This window comes from Corythoichthys intestinalis, chromosome 11 (assembly GCF_030265065.1).
Source record: "Corythoichthys intestinalis isolate RoL2023-P3 chromosome 11, ASM3026506v1, whole genome shotgun sequence".
Taxonomy (NCBI): Eukaryota; Metazoa; Chordata; class Actinopteri; order Syngnathiformes; family Syngnathidae; genus Corythoichthys; species Corythoichthys intestinalis.
In genome coordinates, this window is record NC_080405.1 from 8,042,146 (window position 1) to 8,061,341 (window position 19,196).

At 40.8% G+C, this 19,196-nt stretch overlaps 1 protein-coding gene across 1 annotated transcript in view; it reads right to left on the minus strand.

The window, feature by feature from the left end:
• The window catches only part of mgarpa (mitochondria localized glutamic acid rich protein a), a 52,239-nt gene extending 33,845 nt beyond the window's left edge, over positions 1 to 18,394 (minus strand). The window contains exons 1-3 of the mRNA XM_057850226.1: positions 18,049 to 18,394; positions 11,371 to 11,471; positions 544 to 649 (exon numbers count right to left, since the gene is read on the minus strand). Coding sequence (XP_057706209.1) covers positions 544 to 649; positions 11,371 to 11,471; positions 18,049 to 18,124 — 283 coding nt within the window. The 5' untranslated portion in view covers positions 18,125 to 18,394. The remainder of the gene's footprint in view (positions 1 to 543; positions 650 to 11,370; positions 11,472 to 18,048) is intronic.
• Positions 18,395 to 19,196: the final 802 nt, after the last annotated feature.

A 19,196-nucleotide genomic window follows, 5' to 3' on the forward strand; every position in this document is an offset into this window, starting at 1 on the left:
TGAATGTAGTTTAAAGCTGCTGATACAGAATGGGGACTGGAGTTTTTTATTTACTGTTATTTTTGTATATTTGTTTACTGCTATATGTTAACTTGATACTGAAATAGTAGTTTGGTTTAGCCTGAGAGGATTTTTGAACAATTTTGGAACTAATGTACAAAACATTAAAAAAAAAAAATAAAAAATAAAAAAAAAAAGGAGGGGGGTGCATCAATAATCGTTTTAGAATCGAATCGGAGCCTCTGAATCGTAATCGTAATCGAATCGTTAGGTGCCCAAAGATTCCCAGCTCTAGTTGATATTATCCAATATCATTTTTAAATGCTTTTATCGGCCAAAATTATCTGCGACTCGATAATATCGGACAACTCTACCTACAGCCTATGTCAAGTTTTAGAACTATCCTCACAGGAAGTTGGTTGTTTAAAGGTCAGTCTTTCGTTTTAAAGCTTACAACATCAGAAAATGTGCTTTTTTTTCCTTTAGTTTTCTTACATTTAAATGGTGCGGTTTAGCAATCTATAGAGAAAATACGGTACTTACTCTTAGGGGGCCAGGGTTTAGGTTTCCATTCTGCCTTGGGCCTGGCTTTCAGTTCATTAAGTCGATCATTGTACCGAGCATTGTCAGAAGACACAGTACTGACAGCCTGTGGAGAGAAATTAGAGAGTTAGTGCTGTGCTATTTAGATAATAGAACATCACAATATGGTCTATTTTTTTTGTTTTGTTTCACGATAGCCGATATGCCACAATATAGTAAATTTTGAATTATTAGATGGAACAATACAATTACAACAACTCTACCAGCCCCACTTTATTTTGAATTGACATGGAACACCCGTCTCAAATGTGAAATGCAACATACAGTGGGGCGAATAAGTATTTAGTCAACCACTAATTGTGCAAGTTCTCCCACTTATATATATATTATAATATTAGGAAGGCCTGTAATTGTCAACATGGTTAAACCTCAACCATGAGAGACAGAATGTGGAAAAAAAAAAAAAAAAAAAAAAATCACATTGTTTGATTTTTAAATAATTTATTTGCAAATCATGGTGGAAAATAAGTATTTGGTCACTACCAAAAGTTCATCTCAATTAGGGGTGTAACGGTACACAAAAATCTCGGTTCGGTATGTACCTCGGTTTTGAGGTCACGGTTCAGTTCATTTTCGGTAAAGTAAAAAAAAAAAAAAGCAAAATATAAATGTGCTACTTGTTTATTACACACTTTTGTTTTCAACAATAGGAACATTAGCCTATACAAAGCTAGAATTCTGCTCAAAAAGTAGCGGGTATTGAAAGATAATCCAACAACAATTTGCCTTTCAGACCACGCGTATTGGTCAGCTTTCTTTCTGAAAGAAAGAAAAAGAAGTCCTGTGCTAAAGAGAAAAGCAATCCCAATGACAAAGATTTAACATGTATTTTACAAATGAAATGCCTCAATGAATCATTTTTTCCTTATGAACAGTTTTCAAAAGCTTTATTGGTGGATTTTCTCAAGTTAAAGCGCCACACAGAAATTAATAAATTTAATTGTGTAAGCAGGATGTGTGTATTATTATTATTTAATTACAGGTGTTTTAGCTAATTTCAATTTATTTTATTTAAATTGGCTCTTATTTATTTTATTATGTGTTTATATTTTAGAAATGTGATGTAGTAATCATTTATATTGTATATTTTACGTTGTATAACTTTAGTTCCTATGTGAATATTAGTTCCTACTTGTTTTGTTGTGGTAGGAAGGTTTTGTATTGAACACGGGGCCGTGTTGGTTATTACCGTATTGGCCCGAATATAAGACGATGTTTTTTGCACTGAAATAAGATTGAAAAAGAGGAGGTCGTCTTATAACTGCGGCCTAAAAAAAAAAAAAAAAAAAAAACTGCGGCCTAGACATATACCCATTCACGACGCTTGATGGCGCCAGTCATCAATGAATCGAATGCTGAACGCGACTCGGGCGGCCAAAGCGAACCCCTGACACGAAGAAGAAAGTGGTAAGAAGGAAAAGAGAAGAAAATACCGGTAATAGAAGAGATAACCGAAAATGGAGAAACTTCGCGACAATTTGGAGAAAAGTGGGTCGAAGATTGGCCAGGTTAACCGGTGTTTGGCCATTCCTTACTACGCGGCGAAACGTCCTACACAATGCTCAGGGCGCTTGCATATGCATTCACACGCATGCGCACATCGGTTGGAAGCGGCGAGTACTCACTATTTTTGTTTTTATTTAGTTATTTAGAACCTTTTCACAGCCTCAAAGATACTTTTTGCATGTATTACCCTCTCATACTTTTAACCATTGTGTTTTTTTGTGTTAGCTTTGAAGCAGTTGACCACATTAGTCACGTAGCGTATTTAAACCGTCCTTATTTGACATAACTACATTTAAGTATTTTCTGCAGGCATTTCTTTAGTACGTTATTCCTGTATGCATCTAAACAAAACAAGTTTAGAGCACACGGTAGTAATTTAGGTGTCAAATTCGACTAATGTAGGACGTTTCGCCGATGTAGGACATTTTGGCAGAACACCGGCAGCTGAGGAGAAGTTATGACGCAAACTTCAAGTTGATGGTGATAAATGAGGCGGTGTCTTCAAACAACTGCAAAGCGGCTGTGAAATATGGTGTCACAGAGTGTAATGTACGGAGATGTAGAGCTCAAAAAGATTGCCTAAAAAATGCTCACAGTCAGAGAAAAGCTTTCCGTGGTCGTTTCTGTATAAAAATTAATTTGGTGTTCAAAAAGTCTTTTTTCAAACTTGAGTCTTGAAAAAGAGGGGGTCGTCTTATAATCGGGGTCGTCTTATATTCGGGCCAATACGGTATTATAGCAGAGAAGACAGCAGTAAATCAACAAAGACAAGTCAACTGTGCCCGATCTACCACTCAAGAGATCTGATGAACTCAAAAAGTAGGTAACGATTGCATATTAGTTTGAAAATCAACCGGATCCACCGCATTATTACACGAATGACTTCTGGCCCGATCCTAGCTAGTAGTATAGACCCTACCCACCGATGTCACAAAATCACGTGCTCGCTGTATGGTTCCGCCCACTTGTCCGTCATTTTGTGTCTGTATTATCAATGGTCTCAATTGATCGAGCAATTTATAATGCATTTCATGGAAGACCCGGTGCTTTCGGATGCCGTAAACTCACTTGATGCGTTGCATAAAAGGCGTTATGTGGAAAAGCTTGTTTATCCATTCGCCAGATCCATATTTGATGCCTAAATCGATGTTTTTCGACCCGCTGTCTCCGCCGTATTTGCCTGACATCTGCTAGCTACCCTGAACTGTACAACTATCTTGTCCACACAAAATCAGCCTATTCTCACGAAAGTTCGAAAAACTAAGAGCTTGGAGGCTTATAAATACTTCGTTGCTGGTTGGGTGAAACAGGTCCTCGTCCACGAAAATTCGGCAGGAATCTATCTTGTGCTTGGAAAGGTGAGTTACGAAATTTTCAATTCAAAATCTTTTGTTATTGCTACTATCCACTGTCAAGTCTAATGTATTTCATGTCGTTTGTCAATGGAGTTAGGGCTTTTAATGTTTATATGGTTTAGCGATAGCACTCTCACTACATACATACGTGTATGTTGTCGGCGATTAGCCTAGCAATGATCTTAATTGTGGTTGTCAGCCCAAAACCCTCTAAATATATATTAAATGCATCTTACCAGATATAAAATGACTACTACATAATCTGTGGTAATCGTTTGGAGCCCAGTTTTCTCGTCGAATTGCAGCAGCCCATCTCGCTCTCTTCTCTCCGGGTCTCTCGGAATCCGGTAGAACTTCAAGTCTCTCCGTCTTCTCAGTCTATCTACTCTGTTATTGCAACCGACCACCACACACGCCTTCACCATTTTGATTATTAATGTTAACGAGCAGAAAAACACGTCGTAAATAGGAGGAATGTACGTAGCCGTAACAGGGAAACATGATGTGTTGACGGACAATTGGGCGGCATCAGTCAGGAGGAAGGAGTTGTGACGTCACGTGGGTAGGGTCTATAGACGCAGGAGGGCCGCGTCTCGCGTCAAATAATGAACTCTGCCGTTCTTTTCGCGTGTGTCACGTTGAGCCGCTTCCGGGACACATCTTACCCCGGTAAATAACACATCTGAAACGCGACGTTCACGTTCCTGGTGTGTTACCCAACTCTGCTTTTAATCTCGGCGCATCAGTACCCCCGTGTTCAATACAAAACTGTAACGATCCGTGAACGCGGAAAACAAGATTGGACCCAAGAGCAGACAACAACTGAGGGAATAGTAACAAGAGTTTTTTTTAATACAACTAAAAAACACGCGATCGCGGAAAAAGGGAGAATAACAAAAGGAGTCCGTGACAAGAGGTCGACGGGGATCAAATAACACTAAACTAAGCGGTGGGCATGCAGCGAGCCTCGAAAGGACAGGTGTCAAAAGGTGAACAGCAAGCAAATATCTCGGCAACGTTGGCTTGGATTGCCGGCGTTATATACTAATGTTGAGTTGCTGGAATTAGCCGCAGGTGCGATGATGGGAACGCCCACACCGCCGGCTCTGTAACGGAAAACAAAATCTAACCAGCAGCAGAATGTGACAAAAACCCTCCTACCACAACAAAACAAGTAGGAACTAATATTACCAAAGTAACTTAAGTAATAAAACATAAAATATAGAATATAAATGAATACACATTACATTTGTAAAACAAATACATAATAAAATAAATAATAGCCCATATGAATAAAATAAATTGAAATGAGCAAAAACACCTGTAATTAATGAATACGAATAATACACAAATCCTGCTATACAATTTATTAATTTCTTTTTTTTTTTTTTTTTTTTTTTTTAAACCTGTCCTGTTCAGCTGTTTGACACAGAGAATGGAAGTCTAAGTGCCCAGATTCTGAACAGTTTTAATGTTTCACATTGAGAGTCTGACATACTCCAATTGTGATCATTCAAAATACCTTTTTATTATGACAAAGCAGCGAACAGGAAGGGATTATGGGGGGACAGAAGAAAAGAAATACAAGAGAAGAAGGAAAAGAAACACATACACAAACAACAACTAGATATACATTGAACATCTAAACTAGTTACTAATATGCTGGTGCTATCGTCAGCGAGATGTATTTCCGGTTTACACCATGTGGGGGCCTATTGGCCAGTGAAAGAGGAGAATGGGGGTGGGGGTGTCTATAAGCCTATAAGCTAAGTGATTGAAAGGGGTAGAGTGTACACAAATCAGTTCTGTGATCTAGAACCCAGTAATCGTGTGAATCTCTTATGAGTAAGCCCGTTGGCGACCAACCCTACGCCGCCGCATCGCCAATCCCGGCACCGGGACCCCCGACCCGAGAATGCCCTACCACATCCAGCAGCACGCAGGCCCCACCGGGCGCGCGACAGCCACGCAGACGGGCGGAGAAGCCGCGCGGGCGCCAACCCAGGGCCACAGCCCCCACCCAGCCAGCCCGGGGAGGGAGGGAGGGAGGGCGCTGGGGCGGGGGGCCATGCGCAGCCCATCCCTCCTCCCGCAGCCCAGCAAAGGAGCCATCGTCCCCCCCCCGGGACCCAGGGTGGTCCCCCGGGCCACCCGCGCACCCATCAACCGGCCTTCAGGGATAGCAGGAGGGGACGCACCACCAACCCCACGCCTACACCCACCCCCGCCCGCCCACCCGGGCCACGAGCCACAGCCCCCCAACCGGCACGGCACGCCACGGGACCCCCAGCGGCCCACCAAGCCCCAGGCAAGGCAGGGTCCCCCGCCGGTGCAGGCGACACCCCGCTGATACACCGGCGCCCAGTCAGCGACCCGCGACGGAGCGCAGGGCGGATGCCCAGCCAGAGGAGAGAGGGGAAGGCGGAGGCAGGAGAACGCCCAGGAACTGCCACGGGGCGATGCAAGATCGGAGACCCGACCCCCCAACCTACTCCCGCGGCCGGCAGCCGAGGCAGAGGGGAGGCCACACCCCAGGAGCCACGCCATATAAAAAAGTGTGGGACCCACCTACCACCCTATTACTGTGGCTGCCAGGTTCCCGACTGGCAGCCATCACCCAGCACCGTGATGGGGGTGTGAGGGGAGGGTAGTGCAATGTATGCATTAAAATAGGAGAGCTTGGCTTGGGGCAGTGGGACCGCAGCATGGAGCTTCTGCCCAGCCGCCCGTCCCACCGCCCTTTGCCAGAGCTCTCCTGTGGAGTATGATGTGTGGTGCATTTAAAAAAGGTGCAGAGATGGCGGGGCCTGTGGTGAGGAGGCAGCCGTGAGGTACCCCCACCCCCAACAGGTCCCAACCATCCCACAACCTTGGTGTGTGGTGCATTAAAAACAGGGGGGAGCCGGGCCGGGACTGTAAAGCCCCGTCCCAACTGTCCCCGGAGAAATGTATGAGCATGTAAGTGCCAAGGTGAAAAATATTTACAGTGCCGAAGTGAGAAGTGCGTGAGTTAAGAGGCAGGCTCCCGCGGGCGTGGCCCCGTCCACCAGAACCACCGGCCGCAATTTCTGCGTGGTGCTTTAACTTGAGAAAAACTATCAATAAAGCTTAGAAAAATGTTCATCAGAAAAAAAAAAATCAAAGCTGGCCAATATGCGGGGTCTGAAAGGCAAATGGTTGTTGTTTTATTATCTTTAAATGCCCGCTATTCTCGCGCAATCTTGCAATCCTTGCGTGAACCGATTGAACCGCTCCACTGACGCGCTGCTTGTGAAACGCGTCCTATGGGAATTGACGCTGAGCGTCACTGGTGCGTTATCGCGGCGGAATCGTTGACGCGACGTTCACGTTTCTAGTGTGTTACCGCTATAACACGCGGCCGCACTGTGACTGGTGTGCATTCACTGCGTTCTCGCGGCAGCCATGTTGTCGCGCCGTTGACGTTTCTGGACTGTCCTACTGTGTTGGTCCTCGTTATAGTAGAGAAGACGCAGTAAATATAATCTACACAGAGAAACTTTTACCCGATCGACTCACAGCCTCGAAAAGTAAGGGTTATATTACATCAGAAACTCTTTCGGTACGCGTCCGTTCTGAACCGACTACCACGTACCGAAACGGTCCAATACTATTACATGTACCGTTACACCCTTATTCTCAATACTTTGTTATGTACCCTTTGTTAGCAATAACGGAGGCCAAACGTTTTCTGTAACTCTTCACAAGCTTTTCACACACTGTTGCTGGTATTTTGGCCCATTCCTCCATACAGATCTCCTCTAGAGCAGTGATGTTTTGGGGCTGTCGTTGGGCAACACAGACGTTTTTTTTTTTTCCACATTCTGTCTCTCATGGTTGAGGTTTACCCATGTTGACAATTACAGGCCTCTCTAATATTTTCAAGTGGGAGAACTTGCACAATTAGTGGCTGACTAAATACTTATTTGCCCCACTGTACATACACAATGTAAACACAAGTCGCACAGATTATCCTGTATGGTTGCAAATTTCATACCCAAGATTAAAAGTAACCCATTTAATGGGTTCCCGAACTTTTATTGACCTTAAATTAGGTAGCAATCAACTATGCTACCTTATCAGAAGTATGATAACGTCTTCAAGCTTAAGCAGTTTAGTTTTAAAGTTAGCTAAAAGCCACGAAGCATCAGAATGGTCTATTGTAGCCACATCGATGTAATTCCTACCAAGTAAATGATCTGTTGCATTTCAGGTACTGTATTTTAGATGAGCCTGCGACTTATACTCAGGTGCAACTTATGATGTTAAAATATAGAATTCTAGACTGGCCGACCATGAAGTAAATATTAACCATAACCAGCTAAAAGAGGGCACTCTTATACAGTCATGGACAAAATTATTGGCACCTCTGGAATTTTTCCAGAAAGACATTAACGCAATTGCAAATGTTTTCAGTATGAATGTGTTTATTATTTGGATTTGCATTGGAAAAACACAAAAAAGCTGGAGAGAAAAGCCAAAATGTACAGAGTGCAAAAAATGGGCTGGACAAAATTGTCGGCACCCTCAACTCAATATTTGGTTGCGCATCCTTTAGAAGAAATAATAGAAATTAATCGCTTCCTATAACCAGCAACAAGTTTCGTGCACCTCTCAGATTGAATTTTGGACCACTCTTCTTTTGGTAACTGTACCAGATCTGTCAGATTTGAAGGGTTCCTTCTTGCAACAGCAATTCTGAGATCTCTCCATAGATGTTCAACGGGATTTAGATCCTGACACATCGATGGCCACCTCAGAATTCTCCAGCGCTTTGTCTCCAACCATTTTTAGGTGCTATTTGAGGTATGTTTTGGGTCATTTTCCTGTTGGACCGCCCATGACATCTGACGCAGACCCAGTTTTCTGACACTACATCCTACATTGCGGCCATTTTGATGGTCTTCAGATTTCATGACTCCTGGCATACCGTCAAGGCACCCAGTGCCAGAGGCAGCAAAACTACCCCAAAACATCATTGGACCTCAATCATGTTTGACCATTGACAGTGTGTTCTTTTCTTTGTAGGCCTCTGGCACTAGGTGTGCAAGGACTCATGACTTCATCAAACTATCAAAATGTTTTGAGTTGGGATGTAGGGTGTAGTGTCAGAAAACTGGGTCTGCGTCAGAGGTCATGGGTGTTCCAACAGGACAATGACCCAAAACATACCTCAAATAGCAACAAGAAATGGTTGGAGCGCTGGAGAATTCTAATGTGGCCATGAATGAGTCCGGCTCTAAATCATATTGAACACTATGGAGAGATCCCAAAATTGCTGTTGCAAGAAGGCACCCTTCAAATCTGAGAGACCTGGAACAGATCGCAAAAGAAGAGCGGTCCAAAATTCCAACTGAGAGGTGCACAAAACTAGTTGATGGTTATAGAAAGCGAAAAATTCCAACTGAGAGGTGCACGAAACTTGTTGATGGTTATGGGAAGCAATTGCTTTCTTTTCTTTCTTCTGTAAGCAAGAGAAGTTTTGGTTTTTTTGCACTATTCAAAATCAACATTGAGACATCCCTTGTTGATAGTCAATTCACCTCTGCTCATGCTCATCAACTTCCATCTCTCCTTCACCTCTTCCTACACTCTGCTGCTCTACCTTGTCTGGACAGAAATGGGAATATTCCACGGTAAGTGTTATGCAATTAATCAGTGTTTCTCAACTTGTAGGTTGTGACCTAAATATGGTTTATGTTGCCTAGGTGGGTTACCTAATTGACCCCTCTCATTCTTCCTTGCTGCGAGCAAATAACTTTCTAGTATCCATTTGCAAGAGTAATGCTTTTTGAGTCAAATATAAATAAAAAAATAACTGCCTGATACGTAAAGAGTAAAGTTTAACCATTAAAAATCGCAATACATGGGAATAGGGGACCAAAAAAACAACACAGAGGTAAAAACATACAACAAGGATGGGCAGTTCATCTGGCACTAACCTGTAAAGCAGCTGGGATGATGTAATTTGCACCGTCAACTGTATGATTGGCACATACTGTAATGTTGATGCTGCATTCACGTGTTGTTGTAGTAATTGAAAAAATGATACTCTTATTGCATGGTATCTATAAATTATAAAGTGCCAAACAGTTACTCAACTTGTGATGTATCGTTGGAGCATTAAAATGGGCTACTCTTCTTTGTAGCAACTAGAGGTGGGAATCTTTGGGCACCTAACGATTTGATTACGATTAGGATTCAGAGGCTACGATTCGATTATAAATCGATTATTGATGCAAACCCTACCCCCAGAAGCTATTAACTGCTTTTAATGTTTCGTACATTAGTTACAAAAAGTGTACAAAAACTTTTCTCAGGCTTAAATAAACGACTATTTCTGTATCAAGTTAACAGTTCAAAACAGTAAATAAAATACTCAAGTCCCCATTCTGTATCAGGAGCTTTAAACTATAATATTGTGAATCAACCGTTAAAGTTGTTAAAATTGCTTCTGTTATTCCATAATTTCCCTTCTGTCTACATTTAACATGTGAAAGTTTTGAAACTGTTTCATCATTTATAGATCGATTCAAGTCAAGATTTTACCGATTTAGGAGTATTTCAGAAAAAAAACTAATTAGGCTCGCTTGGAAGGATTGCTACAACAGCCTTCAAGAAAATTCTATTGCATTAAGATGGCGTCTGTTTACTCACGCCGGCAAGTCTGTCATTTCGCATCTAGTTTTCTATACATGTGCTGCTAACGCCGCCGAGTCTGTCATTCCGCATTTAGTTCTTTATACATGTGATATCTACCGTAGCATACCGTAGTGGACATAGTTTGTAGCGGCTGTCGGCAGCAGTCAGGTATTATTGTTTTTCATCTAGCGGCATGAGTTGAGCCAGAGCCGTGAGTTGAGCATTGTCATACCCGGGTAATGACAAGCATGATGTTTACTCTCGATCTGTTCTTGGTCCCGAAGACCGTGCTGACTGTGTTTTAGTTCCGCTTTACTTGGCATAATTCAATTATCGGAATTTGGATGTTTGTGAATCGTTCTCGAATATTCCACAGCCGAATCGGGAATAATCGAAGAATCGGAAATTTCGCACACCTCTAGTAGCAACCATGTTTTTTTTTTTTTTTTTTTTACGACTTTACAACACATCAAAACGATTTTCCAACTTGGGAACTCGGATGTCCCGATACACATGAACACAGCATATCTCCCCAAGGTGCTTCACTGAAGTATCAACTTGTATGTCTATCACAGCCAAAGTTACGAGCATAAATTACCCGATTAAGGAGCCATGTGCAGATTGTGTAAGTTTAAAACTCCAAAGTATTTTCTGTACCGGTGAATTTTATACTGGGGCACTGTAGATCAATACTGGGGCACATGCCCCAGTGAAATATATCAGGCGACGCCCATGCATATCGGGTGTATACTGTAGGTCGCACCTGCATTTTTGGGCGAAACGTCCGGTGAAAAAATTGCGACCTCTACACGAGTTCCGTATTTTCCGCACTATAAGGCACGTCTAAAAGCCTTCAATTTTCTCACAAGCAGACAGTGCGCCTTATAATCAATCTAATGTGCCTTATATATGGATCAATATTGGTTCATCATGGCATGAAATTCCCTTTAGCGCAGCACCATCTAGTGGATGTATAAAGCAATACCAACCACCACTACTACTACTACTACTGCGCCTTATAGTACATTCATTCATTCATTCATTTTCCATGCCGCTTATTCCTCACAGTGCACCCTATATAAAACAGTTTTAAAATAAGCCATTCATTGGAGGTGCACCTTATACTCTGATGCACCTTATAGTGTGGAAAATACGGTAAATACAGTAATCTTTTTTTTTTTTTTTAATGACTTGGGAGATTATTGTAAGAGTGAGTAAGAGAGAAAAGTAAAATCCTACAACTCACATATGAGATAGCACCAACGAAAGCTCCACCACACAGCAAAGCATAGACTATGTTTTCCCCTGACCCACCAGGCATCGATGACATAGGCCTCTTTTGCAAACCTGGAAAACAAAAGACACGCATTTAAATGGAAAAACAATGACGTAAAACTACATTATCAAAGGCACTGATAGAAGACAGTTAATCCACTAGTCACCAAGTAAACAATGCCAATCTTGTTAAGAGCTACAAGACAAACTAAGACAAGTGACCTTGCCAGACACCACATTAACAAATGAAAAAGGGTTGAAGAGTACCTGTTCAGAGGCTAAATATTGAAATTTATTTGACGCATGAGTAAATTCTCATCAGCTGATCGATGTTTCAACTCATTTTTTAAAGACATTGTCATCCTTGCAATTTGGAACTATTTTATAGGCCATAGTGGGCTGAGCTATGACATAACGAGCATGCCGTTCTCACCGAACCTAGTGATGCCCTTTTCAAGGCTGCTATAATCTCATCTTCCTCCTTAGAATGAGAGAAGTCATGCACACAATGAAAAGTCAATGCATTCATGTATAAGACAGAAATGCTTGGCTCAGACTCCTGGATGGGTCTACGTTAGGACGACAGAGGATCCGTCGTATTGCGCGTTGCTGCAGGACTGTTTCAGACTGGGCTGTCGCTGCACGCTAGTGCAGGGGTAGAGAACAAGGCTCGTGAGCCATATCTGGCTCTTTTGATGAATGCGTCTAGTTGTCTGCCAACTGCAAGCGACAGTAGGGAGCTAGCTGGCTACTTGCTGACCAAATTGAAGTGTTTCAAAATGCATTGTGAAAAGTTAAATCAAGAAAATACCAAATTGTACACTGGCAATTTAGCTTTCATTGGGCATGACTGTTTAGACTGTCAAATTGGCGCAACTTCCAAGAGAGCGAAGCAGATAAAACAGCTGCGCTGGGAGCAGGGGCTTGAACCAATTTCAGGTTTAGCGTCCTTGATAAGCAGAGTTGTCAATAACGGCATTAGAATATAATGGCGTTACTAACGGCGTTATTTTCTTCAATAGTGAGTAATCTAATTAATTACTTTTCTCATCTTGGCAACGCTGTTACCATTACTGAGGCGGGAAAGGCTACTATGTTGGTTGACTGTTTCGAGAAAAGTCTTGAGAAAGATGGACTCACAGAGACGAGAGAGCAGAGCAGAAGTGGGGAGGAGGCAAGGGAGGGTGACGCCGTTGCAAACGCGATGCTACTATGCTAGGTGGCTCCAATAATATCTGACTGTAGCCGATAGCCTACAAACTACGCCTACATGATGCTTCGGTAGATATCTCATATATACAGAACTAGATGCAAATGACAGACACGGCTGCATTAGCAACATGTATAATACAGAACTATATGCGTTGGTAAACAGCCGCCATCTTAAAGCAGTAGACTTCTCCGGAAGGCTCTGTTGTAGAGAACCTTCCTAGCGAACCTAAGTAACTTTTTATCTAAAATGCTCCTAAATCGGCAAAATCTTGACCTAAATCTATCTTTAAATGATGAAATGGTTTTAAAACTTACACATGTCAAAAGTAGACAGAAGGGAACTAATGCAATATCGGGAGCAATTTTAACAACTAACTGTTGATTCACAACTTTAAATGACTTCCATACATAGAAAAGGTTACAATCTAGTATCTAGCTATCACAATATCCGCAATACCCCTGTGTCTAAGTTTAGTGTAAAGAATTGGGCTAGGGCCAACTATCCCAAAAAACCCTTTAAACTTCACGTTGTGTGACCTGTTTTTTTGTTTTGTTTTGTTTTGTTTTGAGGAAAAAAAAAAAGTTTCTGCCAGCATTTTATTAACCTGGTGGGCCATCAAGGTTTTATCTGCATTTAATGATGCATTCAATGGTTCAAAAAAGGCAGCGCTAACTTGGCATTACTTGAAGGCGCGGATTTAAACACCTCAGTTTTAATTTGGCACCGATAGACCACAGAAAACCGGAGATATGATCTTTTTCATTTCATGGTAAGAAATATTTTTGCCACCAGAGGGCACTCATGCTCTTTGGACTTTCATTTCTGTAGATTTTTCAAGTCGTAGTTAGATAATTTTGTTTATTTTGTGGATTAATATGGTGATGCAATAGGTTATGGTACAGCATAATAATAATAACAGTTCATATGGATGACATGCTAAGAAATATACCATTGTTAAAAAAAAAATATATATATATATATATATACATTGTAAGCAGTTACTCGTTACTTGAGTAAAGTGGTAGCCCTACATCCAATCGCATCAACATATGATCGTTTCGCCATTTGACATAAAAGTTGACTCGTCATTTGTCTCGACATGCTTGAAATACGACAATTTATCACAACGTCGCAATTTCAATGTTTTCCTGTAAGACAGATGCACAGCGGATTATTTTGTGAGAGAAATCAAAATGGGTCACAAGAAAGTTAGTGCAGGTGGCAGGGTAGTATTTATTAAGGATTTAGTGTAGGTTTTTGGGCTATGGAACAAATTAATCAAATTATAATGTATTCTTACCATTTACCATTTATGGGAAAATCCTGCTTGACATATAACCATTTCGACCTACTAACCAAGTCCTATAACGAATTAAATTCGTATGTAGCGGTACCACTGTATTCTTTTCACTGAATATTTTTACTTGAGTAAATTTTTGGAAGACTGCTTTTACTTTTGCTTGAGTAATATTATTTGGAGGTTTTTGGCTACCCTACCCACAACTAATTTAAAATACAGCTGCTTATTTTTTATTTTAATATATTTTAGTTTTTTATATGAAGCATTTGACGAAAATTTCAACTTTTAACAATGAAACCCCAGTTATGTCGCCAGGGTAGGAATGGAACTCATTCGTAACTGGCGCACTCCCTGTACATGAAAGAGAAACTCCATAACTTGAATGCATTTTTCTTTTTTGGTAAGACAATCTTTTAAAGAATACTCATTTAGATTTGCTATTTTGATGAAATGTCACTATTTTTGTTTATGTTTGTTTTTTTGTTATGTTTGATTTAGGTTGTCAAATTTCGTGCTTGAAAAGAATAAAAGAAAAGAATAAGATCATCCCTCCGAATTCATCAGTTCAAAGTAGGTTTCAATAACCAGTGGTGGAATGTAAGAAGTGAAAGTACTTTGTTACGGTACTTAACTACATTTTTGTGTATCAGTACTTTACTTGACTACAAATATGAAGTGGTACTTTTTATTTTTACCTCACTACTTTTTGCAGCATGTTTCTGTACTTTTTACTCCACTACTTTTTAAATTGTCGCCCGCGTTAAACGTTACTTTGGTTAGATTTTCTCATTGTGAATTGCTAGTTTCGTTTTCATGCCTCCGGCGCATCGATAAGCCCCACACAACTACTGTATACCATAATTGAGCACTAAAGGCAGCAACACGAGTACCAGCAAGATTAGGCAGGTGAACAAGATACTGACCAATTAAAAACCACCACACTCTTGTATAGTAAGTGCGGGTATTCACCTGATAGTTGCTTGCAATCCGCCATTAAGCTAAGTTTAGGTGTTTTTGAGCTTGTTAAGCTTCTGTTTACAGTACAGTCAATTGTATTGTTTGTTTTTTTCCCAAGTCAATTAATCTTCTGATTCTTTCTTTGAACATTGATTCAGATCTCTTTAGGGATGTATGTACAGTGCCTTGCAAAAGTATTCGGCCCCCTTGAATCTTGCAACCTTTCGCCACATTTCAGGCTTCAAACATAAAGATATGAAATTTAATTTTTTTGTCAAGAATCAACAACAAGTGGGACACAATCGTGAAGTGGAACAACATTTATTGGATAATTTAAACTTTTTTAACAAATAAAAAACTGAAAAGTGGGGCGTGCAATATTATTCGGCCCCTTTACTTTCAGTGCAGCAAACTCACTCCAGACGTTCAGTGAGGATCTCTGAATGATCCAATGTTGTCCTAAATGACCGATGATGATAAATAGAAACCCATGTGTGTAATCAAGTCTCCGTATAAATGCACCTGCTCTGTGATAGTCTCAGGGTTCTGTTTAAAGTGCAGAGAGCATTATGAAAACCAAGGAACACACCAGGCAGGTCCGAGATACTGTTGTGGAGACGTTTAAAGCCGGATTTGGATACAAAAAGATTTCCCAAGCTTTAAACATCTCAAGGAGCACTGTGCAAGCCATCATATTGAAATGGAAGGAGCATCAGACCACTGCAAATCTACCAAGACCCGGCCGTCCTTCCAAACTTTCTTCTCAGACAAGGATAAAACTGATCAGAGATGCAGCCAAGAGGCCCATGATCACTCTGGATGAACTGCAGAGATCTACAGCTGAGGTGGGAGAGTCTGTCCATAGGACAACAATCAGTCGTACACTGCACAAATCTGGCCTTTATGGAAGAGTGGCAAGAAGAGAGCCATTTCTCAAAGATATCCATAAAAAGTCTCGTTTAAAGTTTGCCACAAGCCACCTGGGAGACACACCAAACATGTGGAAGAAGGTGCTCTGGTCAGATGAAACCAAAATTGAACTTTTTGGCCACAATGCAAAATGATATGTTTGGCGTAAAAGCAACACAGCTCATCACCCTGAACACACCATCCCCACTGTCAAACATGGTGGTGGCAGCATCATGGGTTGGGCCTGCTTTTCTTCAGCAGGGACAGGGAAGATGGTTAAAATTGACGGGAAGATGGATGCAGCCAAATACAGGAACATTCTGGAAGAAAACCTGTTGGTATCTGCACAAGACCTGAGACTGGGACGGAGATTTATCTTCCAACAGGACAATGATCCAAAAAATAAAGCCAAATCTACAATGGAATGGTTCAAAAATAAACGTATCCAGGTGTTAGAATGGCCAAGTCAAAGTCCAGACCTGAATCCAATCGAGAATCTGTGGAAAGAGCTGAAGACTGCTGTTCACAAACACTCTCCATCCAACCTCACTGAGCTCGAGCTGTTTTGCAAGGAAGAATGGGCAAGAATGTCAGTCTCTCGATGTGCAAAACTGATAGAAACATACCCCAAGCGACTTGCAGCTGTAATTGGAGCAAAAGGTGGCGCTACAAAGTATTAACGCAAGGGGGCCGAATAATATTGCACGCCCCACTTTTCAGTTTTTTTATTTGTTAAAAAAGTTTAAATTATCACATAAATTTTGTTCCACTTCACGATTGTGTCCCACTTGTTGTTGATTCTTGACAAAAAATTTAAATTTTAAATCTTTATGTTTGAAGCCTGAAATGTGGCGAAAGGTTGCAAGGTTCAAGGGGGCCGAATACTTTTGCAAAGCACTGTATGTATTGTATATATTGTAACATATATATTTATATTACATTTTTGCATCAGTAGAAAATACTTTTACTTTTTACTTGTGAAGTTTAAAGCAACTACTTCTGTATTTTTAATTTAGTATTTTTTCTTAGAGACTCGTTGTTTTACTTAAGTAATTTTTTGCACCTGTATCTGTAGTTTTACTTAAGTGAAAAAAAACGTGAAACAAAAGTGAGCACTTCATCCACCACTGGTTATGGTCTTTTTCTTCTTTGAACTATATTAATAACAGTTCATATAGATTACTTCGTGCTGGGAAAAAAAAATACCATTGTTAAAAAAAAAAAAAAAACCATTGTGAGCAGTTACAAGGTTACTCATTGAGTATTTTCGCCATTAAGCTACATTTTCTATTTTTTTTCTATATTATTCTATTTTTAATCTATATTTAAATTTTTGTATCCGTACTTTACTCAAGTAATATGAAGTGGTACTTTTTACTTTAACTTTTATTACATTTTACAGCACGTATCTGAACTTTTTACGCCACTACTTTTCAAATTGTCGCCTGCGTTACATGTTAATTTTGTTTATCTCATTGTGAATTGATAGTTTCATTTTCTTGCCTTCAATCAATAAGCCCCGTAACTATATCGTACTCGAGCACCACAGGCAACAACACGAGTACAAGCAATATTAGGCAGGTGAACAAGATATTGACCAATAAAAACCACCACACACTTAGTGTAGAAGTAGGTGGTCTCAGTAGGTGGCGCTATGCACCTGATAGTTGCTTGCAATCCACCATTAAGCTAAGTTTTATTATCTTGTTAAGCTTCTGTTTACACTGCAGTCAATTTTTATTGTATTTTTTTTCTTTCTCTCCATCATGCAGTTTTAAATAAACCTGAGCAGTCTGGATTTTCTGGTTCTTTCTTTGAATGATGACTCAGATCCCTGCATGTATGTATGCATATGTTTTTTTTAAAATGCACCTCTATCTGTGCTTTTACTTAAGTAAAGAAAAAAAAAAGTGAGTACTTCATCCACCACTGTCAATAACCTTGGAGCTTCAGGAGCATTATATACATTGGCCAGCGGTCACGCTCACATACCACGTGACACTCGGTAGCTAGGCTTTCTATACTGCTGGTGTGAAGGTCACGTACAGACCAACCCGAATTATAGCTGATGTCATGATACACAACACATCACATCTGACAGTTTAAAAAAACGACCTTGGCGTTTCAATGTGGGGGTTGTCATCAGTGCAGTGGATGAGAATTACTCTGGAACAACGTGTACTATTTCCACAGTGACACGATCCATGCATCAAAATGTCAAACTATGCTATAACAGTTTACAAGCCACTTTGTTGTTTAAATAAGCTCACCATCTCGGGGCAACTTGAACGCTGTTCTCCTCGCTAGAGTTCCGCACTTTTGCCAGACCGATCTGCAGGCGAACATCTCTGCGTTGCGTGATGTGGCTTGTGGACAGGCGTGACTTTAGCAAGTGCTGTAATGCAGCCTTGACTTGATTGCAGAGAGGAACGTGGAAAGGGGAGGTGGGGGGGGGGCTGTTCTTCTTCTTCTCTGCATTTCCAACATACTCGACGCATGTTTGGCGTATTGCTGCCTCCCACTGGCGATGTTTTTTCTCTCTCTCCCTTCCTTCTTCAGATAATATTCTAACTCTTTTATAAGACTCGGGGTGGGAGAAAAATGCACAAGACGAGATGATCAAATTTGGGCTATTTTTGGCAGAATTTGACTGTTTTATAAGGAACTGCTTTGATTAGTTTTAACAGTTTTACTCCTTGAATTCAGATACATTGCCTAACATCTCCTCTGCTCAAATGATATCTACACGTACATATCGGTCTTTGTCAGTCACGTGCCCGAACTAGCGGACACGCCCCCATGCGCCATTTTGAGTGTACCACGGATGTAAACAAACCACAACACGGGTAGCTCCGACGCCACATTACTGCCTCAAACTTCATCGCTGGATATAAAAAACTCCCTCGTTGACGGTATCAGCGCTTATATTTTAAAAACTATAAACCTCTCGAAGCTCACGGACATTTTACGAATGGCTCGGTGCAGGATCTCCGCATTTCGACCGCAGGACTGCGACAACACAGTCGTCACTCTCGTTGCTCCTCTCAGAAACATTATTGATAAAGCTCTTACTTAAACAATGTTGAACTTGAATTGTACCTTGAATATCATCTTAAACATCACATCACTAAAGCAGGTGAAGAAACTGTCATAATGACATGCAAATTCATGTATATTGCACAATATTGTTTCAGTGTTGCCTTTGCCATGCTAAGATGTGCAATTCTCTCAATGCAGGACTTATCATGTGAAGTGGGATAAATTTACTTAAAACACGTTATTGTACAACTAGTGTTATTTATTTTACTTCGTATGCACGATTTCCTTGTATTGCTATTTTCTGTTTACCATTGTGCTGCTGTTTTAAGAATTTTAGTAAAAATTACATCTAAAAAAGTAACTGTCAAACTTCTCGTTT